The sequence below is a fragment of the Papio anubis genome, chromosome 7 (genome assembly GCF_008728515.1).
Source record: "Papio anubis isolate 15944 chromosome 7, Panubis1.0, whole genome shotgun sequence".
NCBI lineage: Eukaryota > Metazoa > Chordata > Mammalia > Primates > Cercopithecidae > Papio > Papio anubis.
This window is the reverse complement of record NC_044982.1, coordinates 49,884,484-49,903,178: the sequence shown is the minus strand read 5'-3', so window position 1 is coordinate 49,903,178 and position 18,695 is coordinate 49,884,484. Positions and strand designations below refer to the sequence as shown.

The 18,695-nt window shown below is 35.0% G+C and overlaps 1 protein-coding gene across 4 annotated transcripts in view; it reads left to right on the top strand.

Annotated features, from left to right (window-relative positions):
* The window catches only part of TMEM260 (transmembrane protein 260), a 63,610-nt gene that overhangs the window by 21,004 nt on the left and 23,911 nt on the right, over window positions 1–18,695 (top strand). For 3 of the 4 annotated variants that reach the window (XR_002523366.2, XM_021941253.2, XM_021941252.2), the window contains exons 4-10: window positions 2,523–2,700; window positions 4,266–4,379; window positions 7,800–7,979; window positions 10,885–10,925; window positions 14,572–14,655; window positions 15,822–15,936; window positions 17,244–17,413. Coding sequence is in view for 3 of the 4 variants with exons in the window: in XM_021941253.2 (XP_021796945.1) it covers window positions 2,523–2,700; window positions 4,266–4,379; window positions 7,800–7,979; window positions 10,885–10,925; window positions 14,572–14,655; window positions 15,822–15,936; window positions 17,244–17,413 (882 nt within the window). In the remaining variant the exon portion in view is untranslated. The remainder of the gene's footprint in view (window positions 1–2,522; window positions 2,701–4,265; window positions 4,380–7,799; window positions 7,980–10,884; window positions 10,926–14,571; window positions 14,656–15,821; window positions 15,937–17,243; window positions 17,414–18,695) is intronic. The other variant, XM_031668086.1, reaches the window with a different exon arrangement.

The window sequence follows — 18,695 nt, the reverse complement described above, 5'->3', positions numbered from 1 at the left end:
GAATGTTGAGTTTTCTTCCTGAGGATTCATTTATATCAGGATTTTATTCCGCTTCGCTTCAGGTAACACATTTCTGCAGGAATGCTGTAGAAATGATGCTGTATTCTTTTCACTGGAATAGATTGGGAAGCATATGATGTTTGTCCTATTACTAATGCTGTTAATTTTGGTCACGTGGTTAAGATTGTGTCTGACAGTTTTCACCACTGTAAAGTTACCATTTTTCCCTTGGTAATTCATCTATTTATAGGGCGGTACCTTGAGACTGTACATATTCTGCTACTCTAAAATTTTTACCCACTAGTTTTGGTATTTATTGATTATTATTAAGATGGCTGCCAAATGGTGGTTTCTAATTCCATCATTTGTTCTATAATTATTAGTTGGCTTTCTACAGAAAGGCCAATGATGTCCTTCTCACTTTGTTATTTACATCACTAAATTCATAGATTCTTAGGTATTAAGTGATTTATAAGCAATTACTATAATTATTTTTGATGCTTACATTATCCCAGATTTGGCCAGTGGGAGCCTCTTTAAGCCAGCTCCTGTGTCCTTCTGTCATGCCCCCATCATTCTTTGAGCACTTCTTGACTTTCCGGCACAAGATGTTTCAGACTAATTTTGTGCTAGAGCTACTCCAGCTCTAGTATCAGCCATTTCTCCAAGGATGCTAATTTCGGTTTTAAGTTGAGGAAGGAATCTTGTATCTTATGCTGACTTTCCCAAATAATATTGACATATGAAACATAGAAGTTCCTTTAAAAATGTTAGAAATACTTTAACTTGTTCTCTTGTTCACTAAGTTTCCTTTGTGTGTTTGGGGCTAGATACTTCCAACATAAATGAAATTTAACTCCAATTCACATTTCAAAACCAGTGTTAAAGTAATTGTTACAGACAAATACTATAGATGTGCAGAATGGGCTGAAACCTAGGAATTGAAGAAACATTTGAGAAAGAAGTAGGATTTAAATAAATAGAAAGGAGCAGGGAGGACATTAGATTCAGGGGTACAGAATGAGCAAAAGTATAGTACTAGGCATAGGCATGTCTTATTAGGAAGTTTTGATGAGCCTGACTAATGGGTGGAGAGAATAATGTTGATCATTAGTGAGTGAGTGGGAGCTAGTTTATTGGAAGCCTGGATTCCAGGCAGTCTCATTTAGAACTTATCCCTCAAGCAGTGGAGAGTCCTTAAGTTTTTGGGCTGGGTAGTCATAAAGAATATGTTTTAGGAAACTTGATATGATGTTATTATTGCAGAATAGATTGAAAACCAGAAGACAAATTAGGGAATTCTTAATTAAGTGTAAGGCAGTAAAAATACAAATAGAAAGGAATGAGTACACAGGAAAGTAATTTGGAAGGAAGAAATAATATGTTGAATCAGGATCACTGGAAGACTGGGAAACTGAAAGAAATGGGAAACTGCTGATTTTTATAAGAGAAAGAAAACAGAAATAAATTGCAAACAGAAACTCAAAGAAGAAAGAGGTTTACTGATATTGGGATTTTTATGTAATCATTTAAAAATAATGATTGACTAAAAGCCATAGAACTACTCTGTAACTTTTTATACAAAAGAATATAGTTGAAAATTGATGATTTGGAGCTATAGAATATGGTAATTGTTAGACGCAGTAATGCTTGCTGAATTTTCTAACACTATTAGAAATAGGCATTTCATAATCACTTTCATTTTCATAGTTTTAGATTTATAAGGAAATAGAAACTTGTTTTGGTTTGATATGCATTAGTAAATTCAACCACACTACCAGTCTCAAATCAAATCTCTGAACTGAGATCCAGATTCCTGATTGTTTTGAATGGTATGGGTTTTGTTGGCATTTGTGGGTGAGAAATTTGTTTTTAAGTGTAGCATCTGATTCTTCTGGTGTTATTGAAATTTACATTCCCATCTTTAGAGAAAAAAATTAGTTTTAACTTCAACTTTGTCTAAAGAAAAAACCCTCGCAAACTAAGAACTGCACTGTATAAGATACTGAAATCATCAAATATTGTGATCAAGACATTCTTTGGCATATGCTGAGAGATGAAAATAAAAGGTACCTGGGTCCAAACATTGTACCTGAAGTGAGAATGCATTTTCCTGAATAAATATTTTTTCATTTCATTAATTTTTACAATCAAACATTTAGGTCTTAACTAGACCATCCTTCTTCATGGAGAGAGCAAGAAAATGACACAGGTTTGTTCTCTCTCTAGCTGCTATGTCTTCAGGTTTTCTGAACTGGCGTGAATTCTAGCAGTTACATCTGAAGACTGAACCTCATTCTAGCCATAGATTTGTTTATTTGTTCATTAATAAGTTAACATATGAACTTCCTAATTAAAATTTGTTGAAAGAAATTATTATATGAGGTAATGTATTAACCATATAATGTGTTGGAGTAGTGCTGGGTGACTGTCATAATTTCTGCTGGTACAGTTTACAAAAAGGAAAATAAAGTTAGTTCTTTTTGTTGGGAAAGAAGATTTCATGTTATCTGTGTTTGCAGGCTTTCTGGCTCATCTGCTGGAGGAATCCTTGCTGCGGGGGTGTTTTCATTTTCTCGTCTAACATGGCAGTGGTCCATTGCAGCAGAGGTTTTTAGCTTAAACAATCTGTTTGTGGGGCTGCTTATGGCTCTTACTGTACATTTTGAGGAAGCAGCAACTGCTAAGGAGAGATCAAAGGTAACCTATTTTGATCAAAGTGAAATCAGTTTTTGTTTTAATTTTTAGACAGATGTATTTCTTTTTAATGTTGGCTTAAATACCATTTATCTATTCTGATTACTGTCAGGATAATCTGGCATGTTGAGAGAGAAAATAATCTCAGTCTTTTTTATTATGGATGGAACCACAATAGCCCTTATAAAACATGGCGCTTTTCTTCCCTCAGAGTTTAAAAGTTTTTTGGAGAGTGAGAGGATTATGAAATCCCCTGTGTGTCCCGTGGGAAAGATAGGCTTGTTGGTTAGTTCACCATCATTTATTTGTGTATGTTATCAGAAAGTGCCAAGTTCTAGACTGGCCCCCTTAAATTAGGATACATTGACTCGCTCTTAAATTGCCAAAAAATGTTGAATTTGTAATTTACTTAACTAAGAGAAAAGTATCAAATGTAAACCATGAAGTAGTTCAGAAGAAATTACAATGAATTTTAAGGTAAACACTCATCAGAATCACTTGACATGTAAAAGAACCCTATCTTCTAAGAACCTACAGTCTATACACTGGGAAATGCCAAAGCATCTTAGGATAGGCAGCTTTGTGTTGTTAAAGAGTGTAGAAACAAAAGAACATCATGGTTTATATGTGGTTTTCTGTGATGCTATTAGAAGGTTTTTTTGGGGCTTAAAAAATGTCTGATTATGTTAAAATATTCAATAGACTTTTTATGAGAAGGCACACTGTTCAGGTTCAGGTATAGGGACAACTGCAATGGGGTTTTGTAGTAGGGGAAAGAAATCAGGCTCAACTCCAAATAGGAAAAGTGGGAATTTATAGCCCAGGAGCAGGGTGGGAGTCAGGGGATGGAAAATTACTGAGAGGAAACATCAGGGTAAAGTGACTGAATTCTTGCTGAAAGCAAGCCAGGGTGATCAGACATCACCTAAGGAATGGTAGTGGATGAAGAACTTGATCAGATATTGAGGATGAGGGTTCTGGCTAAACTGACTAGACAGGATTGATGCTAAAACTGGACAATGCAGAGATGAACATGGAAACTCAAAAGTCAGGACCTAATTGGAAAGAGTTTAGAGGAGCCTGACTTGAGTTTGGTCAAAGGAGAGAATCTTTGCCAATTATGAAACTAACACATGTTGAAAAAACTGAAAAACACCACCCAGAGATAACCAGGTTTCTAAACAAAACAGGCTATATTTCATTTGCTTAATAGGAGAAAAAACAATTGCTGAATTTCAATTATAGATTTAATTGAATAAGCATTACACAATACCCTATTACTATTACAACTTACCTGTTTATCATACAGGATTTTCTAAAAGTTGGTTTGAAAACAGTTATTTAAGATCAAACTACAATTATTTGATGAACATGGAAAATATTAACAAAAATAATAGTAACAAATATTAGTGATTATTTAAAAAAAGTATAACTGCTTGCATCTTAGAGGTTGATTTTAACCTAACTTAGGATACAAATGCTTGGTTTTAATATAAAAATGGCTTTTTGTTATTGTTCTTAGAGTGTTAGGTGAATTTTTTACTTAATTTTTTAAAATTTATTTTCAGATAGCTAAAATTGGTGCTTTCTGCTGTGGCCTTAGCTTATGTAACCAGCACACAATAATACTCTATGTTTTGTGCATAATACCTTGGATTCTCTTTCAACTTTTAAAAAAAAAGGTAGGTTTTTGAGTTTTGTAAAAATAAAAATGTACAATATTTTACTTAGGTTTTATATAACATTTTTATCATGAGAAAATTTCAGACTTTAATTTTTCTTGGGTTTCATGTAAAGCATAAATAACCCTAGGGCCTAACAATATTGACTGAAAAAAATAGGATTTACAGAAATTATGCGGTATTGATTGCAGTGGCATCTGGCCTGTTCCATAATTTTGTGACTGATTCTGAATAGCGTCTCGATGAAAGTAGGCTGAAAGGACTTAAAGCAACAATATAAAATTTTCTTAATTATCATTTTATACATTCTAAGACACAGAGTGGTGTGCCATCATACTTCATTTATTTAACTGTGTGCCGAGTCCTTGCCCTGTGCCATATGCTTGCTCCAGGTGCTGAAGAGTCAGCTCTCAACAAAACAGACATCACTGCTATTGTGAACTAAATAATAAAATCTCTGGTAACAGTGTTGTTTTCTCAAAATAGATTCCCTAGAATTAAAAAGGATTTATTGTTATTTCTTCTCTGAAAGAAAAAAAAATGATTGTGAATTAAAATGGCAATATAAAGCAACATAGGAAAATTACTTCATTAGGCAATGAGAGATTTAGGTACCCAGAGGTTAAAGTAGTCTATATACAAAGCCAGCACTAGAGTCTTTTTACCTTATTGTTTGTTTGTGTACAAACTCAGCTTTACTTATCCTTTTATTATTTGTTCATTATACCCAGTTATAATCAGAATTACAATAGAAAACATATAAAACAAATAAAATTATTATCTAGAGATAGGGAAATAATTATACCAAAGCTTTAGATAGCTTTATTTACTGTGCTTGAACACATTAGCTTCTTAACAGTAAAGCAAAAACGGTAATATGGAGGTTATAAAATTTTTATGATGTGATTAAAAAGTAAGTAAAAGGGGCTGGGTGTGGTGGCTCATGCCTGTAATCTTAGCACTTTGGGAGGCCAAGGCAGGTGGATTGCCTGAGCTCAGGAGTTCGAGACCAGTCTGGGCAACATGGTGAAACTCTGTCTCTACTAAAAATACAAAAAAAAGTAGCCAGGCGTAGCAGTGTGTGCCTGTAGTCCCAGTTACTTGGGAGGCTGAGGCAGGAGAATCGCTTGAACCCAAGAGGCGGAGGTTGCAGTGAGCCAATATCGTGCCACCGCACTCCAGCCTGGGTGACAGAGCAAGACTCTGTCTCCAAAAAATAAAAATAAAAAATAAAATAAAATGAGTAAAAGGGAAACATAGCAGTTGACAGGAAAGAACTTTTCGTTGGCACTGAATTTTGTGAAGTCAATCATGTAGGTCCTTATGTAAAGCTTATTAAACGGCATAACAAGCAGTGTCTTTAACAGTGGTTTTATAGTGTATAGTAAGTTCTTTATATGGCCTTTTATTATATAAATGCTTGATTAAAAATGGAGGTATGAAATATAACTCAGTGAATCTTTTCTGTGGAATACAAGAAAGAGGCCCAAATATTTCTCTTGTGAATCAGTGGGGGTGGATGGATTCATCTCCCTCTAATATCAGTCATCTTAGCCAGGCTTCTAACCTGAACAGACATCAGAGGGGTGCATTCTCAGCACATATTTCACGTTAATTGATTGAAAGGAGAGACATGTAGTTTCTGTAAAACATGGAGGATTCAGAGTTGATAATTTCGGAGCCTGTACTAAGGGCCTGTTTTCCCTGTACTGAGGTAAGCTACAGAGAGTGATGAAATTGTGAGAACTGTGACTCTTTATTTCCCATTAGTTAAAAAGCAGAGGCTAGAAAATAAGGCCTACCAATGAAGTAACAGGGTAGTTGGATCTCACTGTGAGGTGATTTGAGACAGAGCAGAAAGTCCTGAGTCAGTTGGTTTCAACCCTGGCTGCTTATCTGAGAAACTTTTTAAAAGTTCGTGTTTGTTTGTGTGTATATATACACAAATGTACCTATGTATATAGTAATGTAGGTACATATGTGTATGTGTATCTATATGTACATATATACATGGGGGTGTGTGTGTATATATATTTATTTATTTATTTATTTATGCTAAAACTTGATTCTACCCCAAAATAATTCTGATATAAATGATCTGGGGTGAGGCCCAGATATCAGTATTTTTAAGAAGTTCCCCAGGTGATTTTAATGTGCAGTTAGGATTAGGAACCACTTATTCCCCAACTCTGCAATAGCTCTTATGCAATTGTCTCCCTGTTTATTTTTCACACAAAAGGAAAATTCTGCAGCAACTCATCTTACCAATCTAAATTCAACTTTATAATATGCAGAAACTGTGCAAAAATAAGCATTTACTTTCTTTAAAACTAATTTTAAGAATAGCAAAGGCATGTTGTTAGATTAGTTATTTCTTACACTCCTTTCATGCCATCATTTTTTTGCATCTCATTACTGCTATAGAAATCTCAAATGAAATCAGTACTGTAATAAAACACTTCATTTTCAATTACGAATGTTTATTTGAAAATGCTAATGTAAATCAACTGCTTGTTCTACCTCTGGTGAATGTGAACCTTGATTCTTATATTCATTCTCACATATGAATTTCTCTTTTTTGTAAAGGAAAAATTGGCAATTTCCAAATACGATATTTGTGAGAGAACACCTCTCCCAGTTACTAAAGTAAGCAGTATTTGAATCTTGGTTCAGATACACAGGAATTGATTGAATATACCAGAATTCATATTCTTTTGGATTTAATATTTGTAAAACTTTGCCAATATTGTCCTTTAAGAAAAGTATTTTACAAATGAGAAATATGTTTTCCCAAATAAGGTATATGAAGCAGCATTTTTATAACAACTAATTTTCTTTAATTAGGGGAAATTAATTGTAAATTGAGGGGGGAAAAAAAGCATTTGAATGAGCTTGGAGTTTATATAAAAGCTAGTTGCATTTATGCCAACATTGAAATGTTCAAAACCCTTGTTGAAAGAATTGTCAACGTATAATCATAATAATAGATATAGTTGAAGTCTACTCCTAATGATGATGATAAAGTGAATTGGTCTTAGAATTGTATTTTGGGCATATTCAAAATCAGCCAAACAACACATAATCACTTCCAAGCAGGTTATCTTAGCTGTGCAATGCTGCTTGTCATGACATGGTTTTAAATGTAAGTGATGCAGTAAACATGATACTCATGAGCCTTTGCTAATATTGTTTGCTTCACTCAGCTTTCACCTGCCATGCAGAGGAGTTCAGGCTGATGCAATTTTCTAGTAATCCATAGTAATCAGAAGGTTTAACATAGTATTCTGTGGTGACTTAATATAAATTGGGAGATCAGCTCTGAGTAAACATATTTGGTGTTTTCCTTGATATGTTCTTGAAGTTCCAGGATGAATCTACTAAAATAAACATTGTTTTACCACCCGATGTGCTCTGATGCAGGAACTCTCCCTGGGCTCTTTGTTGAAGTTGAGCCTGTACTTCTCTGCTGGTTTGCTGCCCTATATCCACCTTCCCATCTCATCTTACCTTAATCACGCCCGGTGGACCTGGGGAGACCAGACAACGCTGCAAGGATTTTTGACACATTTTCTCAGGGAAGAATATGGAACCTTCAGCCTGGTAAAACTTCAGTGTTCTACCTGGGCCTTGATTAAAAAAAACAATATTTATCAGTGACAGTGGATCAGATTTTTATTTTGGTTATTTATGTAACAAACTTGCCCCTTGGAATAGGGCCTTTGATATATGTTAGAGAAAAGTTGGAATCACTTAATTTAACATCATGTAGTTGTATATCCTGAATATACTTTTTAGGATAGCAATCATTAAAAAGTCTTCCACCTACAGTTGAAGAATTTCAGTCTTGTTAGCAGTGAGTCACTATGGGCAATTGATCTGTGAATAAAACTATTTGGAAAAGATCGAAGGCAAAAAAAAAATCCTCCATTTAAAAAATTTTCTTTGACCAAACCACTTCTTATTATTTATTTTTTTACATATTTCATGAACAGTGTTTATGTTAGTATCTAGTTTTTAAAACTCAAGACATATCTGTAAATGCCTCATAAGATATGAGTTCACTAAATGGAAACAGTGTGCTCCAAAGAAGTTGAAAAGGCCTTGCTTTTCCTAAGACATATTAAGGGAACACACTAAATATAGTCGCAGTAAAGATAATCTGAAAAATGAAAGGATAAGCAGAAGATTTTTTATTTTCATATAGACAGTTATATCAGGTTTTTCTTTCTTGGTTTGTCCTTTTGTGTCCTACTTAAGAAGGCAAGTCTCAGAAGAGTATGTAGTATATAATACCACTTATACAGAACTCTAAACCATGCAAAAACTAAACAATCTATTGTTCAAGGGTACACACAAAAGTAGTAGAACTATGTATTTATAAAAAATAGGGAAATAATTAACACCAAATTCAAGGTAGTAGTTACTGCTGTGGGATAAGGGAGAAAAAGTCTTTGAGGGCTTTGTGAGATACCTTATGATCTTGATTAGGTTTTGTTTCTTGAATGATGGATCTGTAGATTTTTAAAAAGCTCTTTGACCCTTAAAGATGTATTATATATGTTTTTTGTATGTAGGAGATGTTTCATAATAAAATAGAATAATAAAAAGGAAAAATATTAATTATTTTGACTTAGAGAGTTTGATACTTTACATTTATATTCTGCTTTACTTATTTTGGTTATTCCATAAAAATATTGTCTGAAGACCATTCTAGATTTGAAATTTATATAATTCATACATAATTGTGAAATTATAGATGAACAGGTTGTAATGAATTTTAATCAAAGTGCCCATAAAGAGCTTAAGGAAAGTCTATCATGGAAGTATAAAAAGGTTATTAATTTATTAACATGTAAATCATTTTTGCTGGAATAGTTCAACTGATTTCTAACCAATTATTGTTTCTTTTTTTTTTTTTTTTTTTTTTTGAGACGGAGTCTCCCTCTGTCACCCAGGCTGGAGTGCAGTGGCGCGATCTCTGCTCACTGCAAGCTCCGCCTCCCGGGTTTACGCCATTCTCCTGCCTCAGCCTCCCGAGTAGCTGGGACTACAGGCACCCGCCACCTCGCCCGGCTAGTTTTTCGTAGTTTTTAGTAGAGACGGAGTTTCACCGTATTAGCCAGGATGATTTCGATCTCCTGACCTCGTGATCCGCCCGTCTCGGTGTCCCAAAGTGCTGGGATTACAGGCTTGAGCCACCGCGCCCACCGCTTTTTTTTTTTTTTGTTTTTTGAGACAGAGTCTCACTCTGTCGCTGAGGCTGGAGTGCAGTGGAGTGATCTCAGCTCGCTGCAACCTCCATCTCCTGGGTTCAAGTGATTCTCCTGCCTCAGCTTCCTGAGTAACTGGGATTATAGATGTGCACCACCATGCCCGGCTAAGTTTTTGTATTTTTAGTAGAGATGGGGTTTCACCATGTTGACCAGGCTGGTCTTGAGCTCCTGACCTCGTAATCCACCCACCTCAGCCTCCCAAAGTGCTGGGATTACAGGTGTGAGCCACCGTGCCCAGCCTGCCAATTATTACTTCTAAAATTCTTCCTAAACGATGTCCAAATTAGTTTTCACTGACTTCTCTTTAAAAATTCAGTAAGACTCTGAACTAAAGACTTTGAGTGAAGAGAAATGATACATTGTACATTTAAAACCTGTATCTTTTAGACATACACACAGCCAAAAAGCATATGAAAAAGTGCTCAATATCACTAATCATTAGAGAAATGAAAGTTGGAACCACAATGAAATACCATCTTACACAAGTCAGAATGGTTATTATATGAAAAAGTCAAAAAACATACTGGTGAGGTTTTGGAGAAAAGAGAATGCTTATACACTGCTAGTGGGAGTGTAAATTAGTTCAGCCATTGTGGAAAGCAATGTGGCGATTTCTGAAAGAACTTGAAACAGAATTACCATTCAACCCAGCAATCCCATTATTGGCCATATATCCAAAGGAATATAAATTGTTCTGCTATAAAGATACATATGCACATATGTTCATCACAACACTATTCACAATAGAAAAGACATAGAATCAACCTAAATGCCCATCAACAGTAGACTGGATTTTTTAAAATGTGGTACATATACACCATGGAATACTACACAGCCATAAAAAAGGAATGAGTTAATGTCCTAAGTGAACTAATGCAGGAACAGAACACCAAATACCACATGTTCTCATTTATAAGTGGGAGCTAAACATTGAGTACACATGAACACATGTGTACTTGAGGGCAGAGGGTAGGAGGAGGGAATGGATCAAAAAAAACTACCTATTGGGTACTATGCTTATTACCTGGGTGATGAAATCATCTGTACACCAAACCCCCTTGACATGCAACTTAACCTATGTTACAAACCTGCTCATGTACCCCGGAACCTAAAATAAAAAAAAATTTTTTAAGAAAACCCATGTCTTTTAAGTCAAGATTGTTAAAATACAATAGCCTAATAAAGCTTCAGTTTAATGCTTATGCAAATAAACGTTGGTCTTTTGTGTTTAGGCCAAATCTGAAATAGGATCCAGTATGTCTGAAATATTGCTGTGAGTATGAAATATTTGAAACTATTTTAAAATGAATTCTCTATTAGTTCCTTTAAGTGATTTTAGGGATTTCTGAGTTCATTTCTTTGTAACAAAGTGTGTCTGAGAAGTAGTTTTTACCTCTACAGTTGACAGTTGTTTGTATTTATAGTTGTGCCTCGGTATCCATGGGGTATTGGTTATAGGAACTCCTGAGGATGTAAAACTCCATGGGTGCTCAAGTCCTGATATAAAATGGCATAATATTTGTATATAACCTGTGTACATCCTCTTGTATACTGTAAATCATCTCTAGATTACTTATCATACTTAGTACAATGTCAATGCTGTGTAAATAGTTGTTATGCTGTATTGTCTAGGGAATTATGACAAGAAAAAACATCTGTATATGTTTGTGCAGACAGTTTTTTCCCCAAAGTTTTTTGATTTAAGGTTAGTTGAATCCACGGAGGCAGAACCCATGGAGGCAGAGGGCCAACTGTACTCTCAAATATTTTTAGCACCTCCCTCAATAAGATAGAGCTTAAAATGAGCAATAAACACAACAGTGAATATTAGAATACTATATAGAGTATTTATAGAACGAAAATGTTTCAACCTTGCATTGAACAACTGTTTTCTTGTTATTTTGGTTTTTAGTATTTCAGAGCTTAATTTATGTAATGTCTCCTATGACTTCCTTAGGCTATCCTTGCCATAAGCTCTATCTTTGGCTTCCGTATTTTTAACATCCAACCTTATTAGAGCTGGCTTAAGCAAATATATTTTCATCTATATTATTTAATAGTGTTCTTTGAAAACTGGGTTAATATTTGCTTTAAAACCTACAGATTAAGACAAGTGGAAAGATATCCATACCAACCTGATACAAAATTTTGGAAGAAAATAGGTTTCTACAACACTGAAGTGATGTCCTAACTAATTACTAATTTGGAACTCTTGGGGCTGTTTGGAAAAAACTGTGAGGAGAATATTTCAACTTTATACGTGAGGCAGTTTATGAGTTCTCACAATTTTGGTGTAATTTACTTACTAGCTTGCTTTCTTCCAGCCATCCTTCCTTCCTTTCTGTTTAAATGACTTCTTTTTTCTACTTCAAAAAAGGTACATAATCTCTATAGAAAACTTAGAAAATACAGGTAAGCAAAGATAAGAAAATTAAAACTACCTATAAATCCAACATGCAGAGATAACCACTATTATTAATCTGTTAATATTTTGGACTACATTTTTCTAATATTTTTAGGATTTTTGTTTCTTTTTAAAAGTAGGATCATAGTAAACATACTGTTTCATTAGCCTGCTGTTTTCTACTTTACATTATATCTTGGAAATATCTCCCTGCCATCAGTTACTTTCACATAACCTTTTGATGGTTCTCACCATTGATTTTAAATATTTCTTTTTATGTGTGAGACTTTTGTGGCTTTCTCATTTTCACTGGGAGAATGTAACAAGAAGCTCAGTTTTCTTTTCAAAGATAAAGATGGCACTAGGTGCAGTGGCTCATGCCTGTAATCCCAGCACTTTGGGAAGCCAAAGTGGGAGGATCGCTTGAGCACAGGAGTTTGAGACCAGCCTGGGCAACATAGTGAGACCTTGTCTCTGCAAAAAAAAAAAAAAAAAATGTTTTTTGAGGTGGAGTCTTGCCCTGTCACCGAGGCTGGAGTGCAGTGGTGAGATCTCTGCTCACTGCAACCTCCGCCTCCCGGGTTCAAGCGATCCTCCCACCTCAGCCTCCTGAGTAGCTGGGATTACAGGTACGTGCTACCACACCCAGCTAATTTTTGTATTTTTAGTAGAGACAGGGTCTCGCCATGTTGGCCAGACTGGTCTCAAACTCCTGGCCTCAAGTGATCCACCTGCCTTGGCCTCCCAAAGTGCTGGGATTACAGGAGTGAGCTAACACAACCAGCCTAAAAAACATTAAAAAAAAAAAAAAATTAGACAGGCATAGTGGTATGCACCTGTAGTCACAGCTACTCAGGAGGCTGAGGTGAGAGGATCACTTGAGCCCAGGAGGTCGAGGCTGCAGTGAGTCCTCATCGTATCATGCCACTGTACTCCAGCCTGGGCAACAGAGTGAGACCCTGTCTCGATAAATAAATAAATAAAATAAAGATAAAGACAGTCATATGTCATATCAATGTCTCTGAGCTTTCATTTTATTCTGCTTTGCTCCATGCAGGACTCACTGCCTGCCCTTTTCTATCTACCTTCCAGAGATTGTTATAGCATTAAGGATAGCTGTTATATTTTGCCTTAGCAAACCCTACATGAACTCCAAAGAACGCTAGAGAGTAATCCTAGACCATATGTCTAACTTTTATTAGTTGCACGTAAAAGTCATCTATTGAGACCCTTAACGGCCTCCTTCACATTAAAATAATAGCAGGCTGTATACCCAGAAAAAAAGACTTGACAAAAGTGATGACCACTCACACCCACACTTTTGTGTGGACCAAGTCGTCATGTAGAATGAAGGCATAATCTTAGCACTCCCTGAATGAGAATTTCTAGTCTTTAATTGTTTCAGGTGGGCAGGAATGTTGAAAAAGGCAACTGATAATTAACTTATGAGAAAATCCTTCAAAATGATAGAAGCTAATCATCTACCCTTTTCCAGTCAAGCAAATTAAATTTTTTCCCCATGCATATCTCTAAATTGCAATCCTGTACAAGGAAATTATTGAATCTAACCTTAGGCAGTGACCATCTTTTAGCGCTTACACTTAAGCAATAGATCTCCAAGAATTAATTTTGAGACTGACTTCATTCCTTTTGAAGAATGGTTTGAACTGGGCCTCATGCTGGAATCAATTTTTCAAGTGTATTTGAAAATGAGTAAGGACGTCTTCTCATAGTAGATGAGTCTTCATTAGTAAAATACACATTGTATGGTTTCCATAATTATGGTATCACATTTTCTCCAGTAAAATTGCCGGTAGGGAGAAGAAAGTTATTTGAGATGATGTATAGAGTCATTTCTTTTTTAAAAATTGGAGACAGCTAGAGCAGAAGCTATTTTAGAACTCACATAATAACTTAAAATGCATATGAGTTAATGGAAAAATTTAGTTTATTTGTAGGAAAAAGAATAATACATTTCTCTGAGATTGCTAAAATGTTTTTTGAACCAAAACAAATGATATAGAAAACAAGGAAACCATTTAAGGAAAAAGATAACCCACAAAAGAATGGCTGGGAATTCTCTCTCATGGCCTTTATTTTCTTCATATTAGATCTCCAGAAAGCTATTTGAATTAATTTTATTATTAGTTGCGAAATCACTAGAGGCCATGTCTACACTGCCAACAGAAAAAAGTTCAAAAGTTCATTTCAAACAGCTTCCTATCAAACCAGTCGCGGATATTCTATGCAGTATACCAATATCAAAAATACAGAAAAATTATTTGTCTTGATTCTATTCCAAATTATGTAAGTTGGTAACCAAATGTTACCATTGGAAAACATCTTGGAACTATTTAACTCTTTCTATTGCACTTTTTCTTCCAACTTTAAAAGACATAATTTGAAAATCTGACCCAAGCCCAGTGTATAATCAAATGTATCCTACAAGGAATGTTTTACATGGAATTAATGAAATTTGTTTCCTGCCAACAATAAGTTAGGTTGTTTTTTGCAGTTCTCAAGTAACAAATATGAGGACCGAACTCTCATTCAACATCCAAGCCCTTGCAGTTTGTGCAAATATATGTTTAGCAAGAAAGTAAGTAATACAATTCCTTTTCCTGTTATTTTTCTATGTTCATGAATTGAATTAATGTTTTCAGTATGTCACTGTAGGACATTGCCAGTATTATTTTATACTCCAAATAAATGACTCTCCTAACTATCTATTGAAATAAATATGTATTGTTTTCTTACTTTTATTCTGATTCTAAATCAATGATTTCAAGAAATTGAGCATTATATTACTGTCTAAGTAGGCAGTCATTTGATGTCCTAAACTTCAGGTTTGATTCCTTACTCTGCCATAACCGATTATTATTGCTGATTTTAAAAAGAAGCTATTATTTAAATTCCTCTGATGATAAAAGTAATCCCTGATGACAAAAGAAACCCTGGAAAATGCAGCACTGTAAATCTCCATTAATTTATTCATTTATGATCTAGTCTGTTGAATGTATGTATTTGTATGTAAATATATATTTGTACATGTATCTATAGTTTTGTTTACTTGACACTTAAACATTTTATTGTGAACATTTTTTCATACTATAAAAATACTTAAAATCATTTAAATGTCTATGTAATAGAACATCCTATGACCATAGGAGAATTAATTTAACCGTTCTTCTATTGAGAACTCTTTAGATTGCTTCCACTTTTTCCACTATTATAAGTAATACCAAAACATTTTTATGGATTAATCTTTATTTACATTTCTGGTTATTGTTTAAAGATTTATGCCTGCATGACAAATAACTGAGTCAATGATTATTAATATTTTAAGGCTTCTAATAAAAATATTATCAAATTAACTTTTCTGAAGGATTATACTAACATTTATTGTCATACCACTGCATTCACACCAACATTGAGATTTATTGTTCTTAAATCTTTATTATTTCAAGCATGAAAATATTTGTATTTTGCCTATATTTGATCACTTCTGAAATTTAACAAAATTAGTAGTTTGCATTTCTTCTGTGAATGTTAGCTTTATATCCTTTTACTGTGTAGTCCCAAGTTGTAGTTCGAGTTTATTACTATATTTTGGTTGTTTCAACTCAGATTTTAAAAACCGAGATCTCTCTTTGCTTCTAGTTAAAAATGGAAAGTTTTTATAGATCTAATAGTTTAAAGTCCTGTGATATTATATTTGACATTCGTGTATATAAATATTTTAGACATTTTTATTATTTTTTGTAGGGACCGACAGAATCCATCATTAGTATGGCTTTTTACTGGGATGTTTTGCATTTATTCATTGTTCTTTGCTTGGAGAGCAAATTTAGATATTTCAAAACCACTTTTCATGGGTGTGGTAAGTTTTACTTAGATATATCCTTTGACCAGAAAGTTTGTGAAGAATGTACAAATTTGCATTTCATAAATCTTGTAGAAGAGCAAATTACTTAAGGAATAGTTAAAATTTTATATACATTTTTATAAATCAAAGTTAAATTATTGAGCCAATACAGCTAAGGCCTCTTTTTAGGATAAAAAGAATGCATTGTTTCATTAACACAGTTGTTAAATAGAAAAATGAATGTAAAGTAGATTTAAGTCAGTCATTGTATGTGTGTGTGCTTGCAAATATAGGTACAACTGCATTTCTCCTGGAATTTTTTTAATAGCAAAAGAAATATGAATTATAATTGAGGGCACTTAACAACATATATCCTTATTTCTTACCTACCCAGTCCGAGGCCTAGGCAAAAAAAGCAACCGTGTTTCTGTTTTCTGTGGCAGCAGTCTCTGAGATTAGAGTATTTCTTCTACTTATAATAGAATCTCTGTAAATGTCAATAGCTGTTTTTTGACAGCTGAAACTGAGTGGTCTGTGTGTGTGTGTGTTTAGGAAGCCTAATAAATAATACCCTACTTGATCACCTGAGTTCTGAATCAATTGAGAAACAACGTAACACAGTACAACGGGTGGGAGAATCACTTTTAATCTGGTAATATTGAGATTGGAAAATGTGGCTTATATCTGTAGCCAAGGGGGCTTCCTCTTCCAGCATCCCAGAATAGGCAGATTTACCCACTAGTCATAGGCAGTACTGTGGAGGTCTAGCCTCTTCCCATGTCTCCCCCACCCAACTCGTGCCATAGAGATAGACTCTGGACCTGGACAGGTGCTTGCTGTGGGTAGCTCACTTCCAGGAGAAAGTGAGAGGAAAAGAAAGGGTGCTGCAGGTCCAGTCCCAGCTCCCAAACTCCCCAGTTGGATAAGTCCTTACATCCTATAGGAGGAAATACGTGAGGGGTCAGAGAGAGGCCAGGACAGTGGAGCTTCTCCCTGGGGAAGGAAATATCAGGAGGAAAGCAAAAGCATTCTCTGACTCCTTCGGCCTGTGTATTACTGGAGTTCAAGACGAAGGCCACAGTATTGAAGTGAATGTGTGGATCTAAAAAGGGAGATGCACTTGTCAAACTGGGAAGGAAGAATGTTTGAAAATAGAAAAATGAAATGACCTGGGCTTGGATTGGGGAAATCAGTTAACAAAACCTGAATGACAATAGGTACACACAACTAAATGCAGGCAGTATATTTTAAAAATATATAAGTAGCTGACTGATAGCATAAACTAGTCAACTGGACCTACTGATTGCTTGTCTCTTTCACAGGTGGAACGATTCTGGATGCAGAGCAATGCGGTAGTGGCTGTCCTCGCTGGCATTGGTTTGGCTGCAGTTGTGTCTGAGACTAACAGAGTGCTGAATAGCAATGGGCTTCAGTGTCTGGAATGGCTTTCTGCAACTCTTTTTGTAGTTTACCAAATATATTCTAATTACAGGTAACACATGGTTATTTTTATGAAAAGTAGCTGTCAAGCCAGAGATACCTGAATATTTAGATTCTAACACTTTATTTCATTTTTAACTTCTACTGGTTTTCAGGACTCAAAGTGAGACAGCTTGGTTGAATGCAGTAGTTCTTTAGCTTTTAGGGTTGTTAAACCTCCTGAACCAGAATCTTAGTATGGGCGACGTATGGTTTCAGGCCATTGCAAACAAGGGTTTAGGTGGTGCATGTAGACTATTTGTATCTTTTTCTCTAAAGAACTCAAGAGATACTTTTAGAATCCCTAGTATAGGTAAAATTTCGTGACCTAAAATACCACTTAGATGGAGAGTAAAATGATTTAGGGTTTTTTGTATACCCTAAAATAATTCACTTTATGCTTCCCTTTATGTCCAGTTTACTCTGTAGTAGTAAATATTAACTTTTTTTTTTTTTTGAGACAAGGTCTTATTCTGTGCCCTAGGCTGGAGTACAGTGGCATGATTGTAGCTTACTACAGCCTTGAACTCCTGGGCTCAAGCAGTCCTCTGCCTCAGCCTCCTCAGTGGCTGGGACTATGGACACATGCCACCGTTGGCATGCCTTTTTTCTTTCTTCTTTTTTTTTTTTTTTTTGTAGAGACAAGGTCTCACTATGTTGCCTAGGCTGGTCTCAAGCAAGCCTCCCTCTTCAGCCTCCCAAAGTGCTGGAATTACAGGTGTGAGCCACTACACCAGCCTTAATTATTTTAAAATTAAGTTCCAAAGTTTCTTAACTCATATATTATTACTATTACATATATGTTTCCAAATCTGTTTAATAACCATTTTAATAAGAATCTCAGTCTAACATAAAGATGTCTAAGTCTTAGACTATAGTTCGTTTATTTCTAGCAATATCAAGTACACATTATGGAACTGGAAGAGAGAGTCCCTTAGAATTTTGCTATAGTAAGATTTAACTGGTATTATTTTAAAGGATTAAATTTTCTCTTTTAACTTAACTTTAAAAACCAATGTTCTTACCATTCAACCCTGCAATCTTATTACTGGGTATATACCCAAAGGAATAGAAATCATTCTACCATAAAGACACATGCATGCAAATGTTTATTGCAGTGCTATTCACAGTAACAAAGACATGGAATCAACCTAAATGCCCATCAGTGGCAGATTGGAAAAAGAAAAAGTGGTCCATGTGTACCATGGAATACTATGCAGCAATAAAAAGAATGAGATCATGTCCTTTTTAGGAACATGGATGGAGCTGGAGGCCATTATCCTTGGCAAATTAAC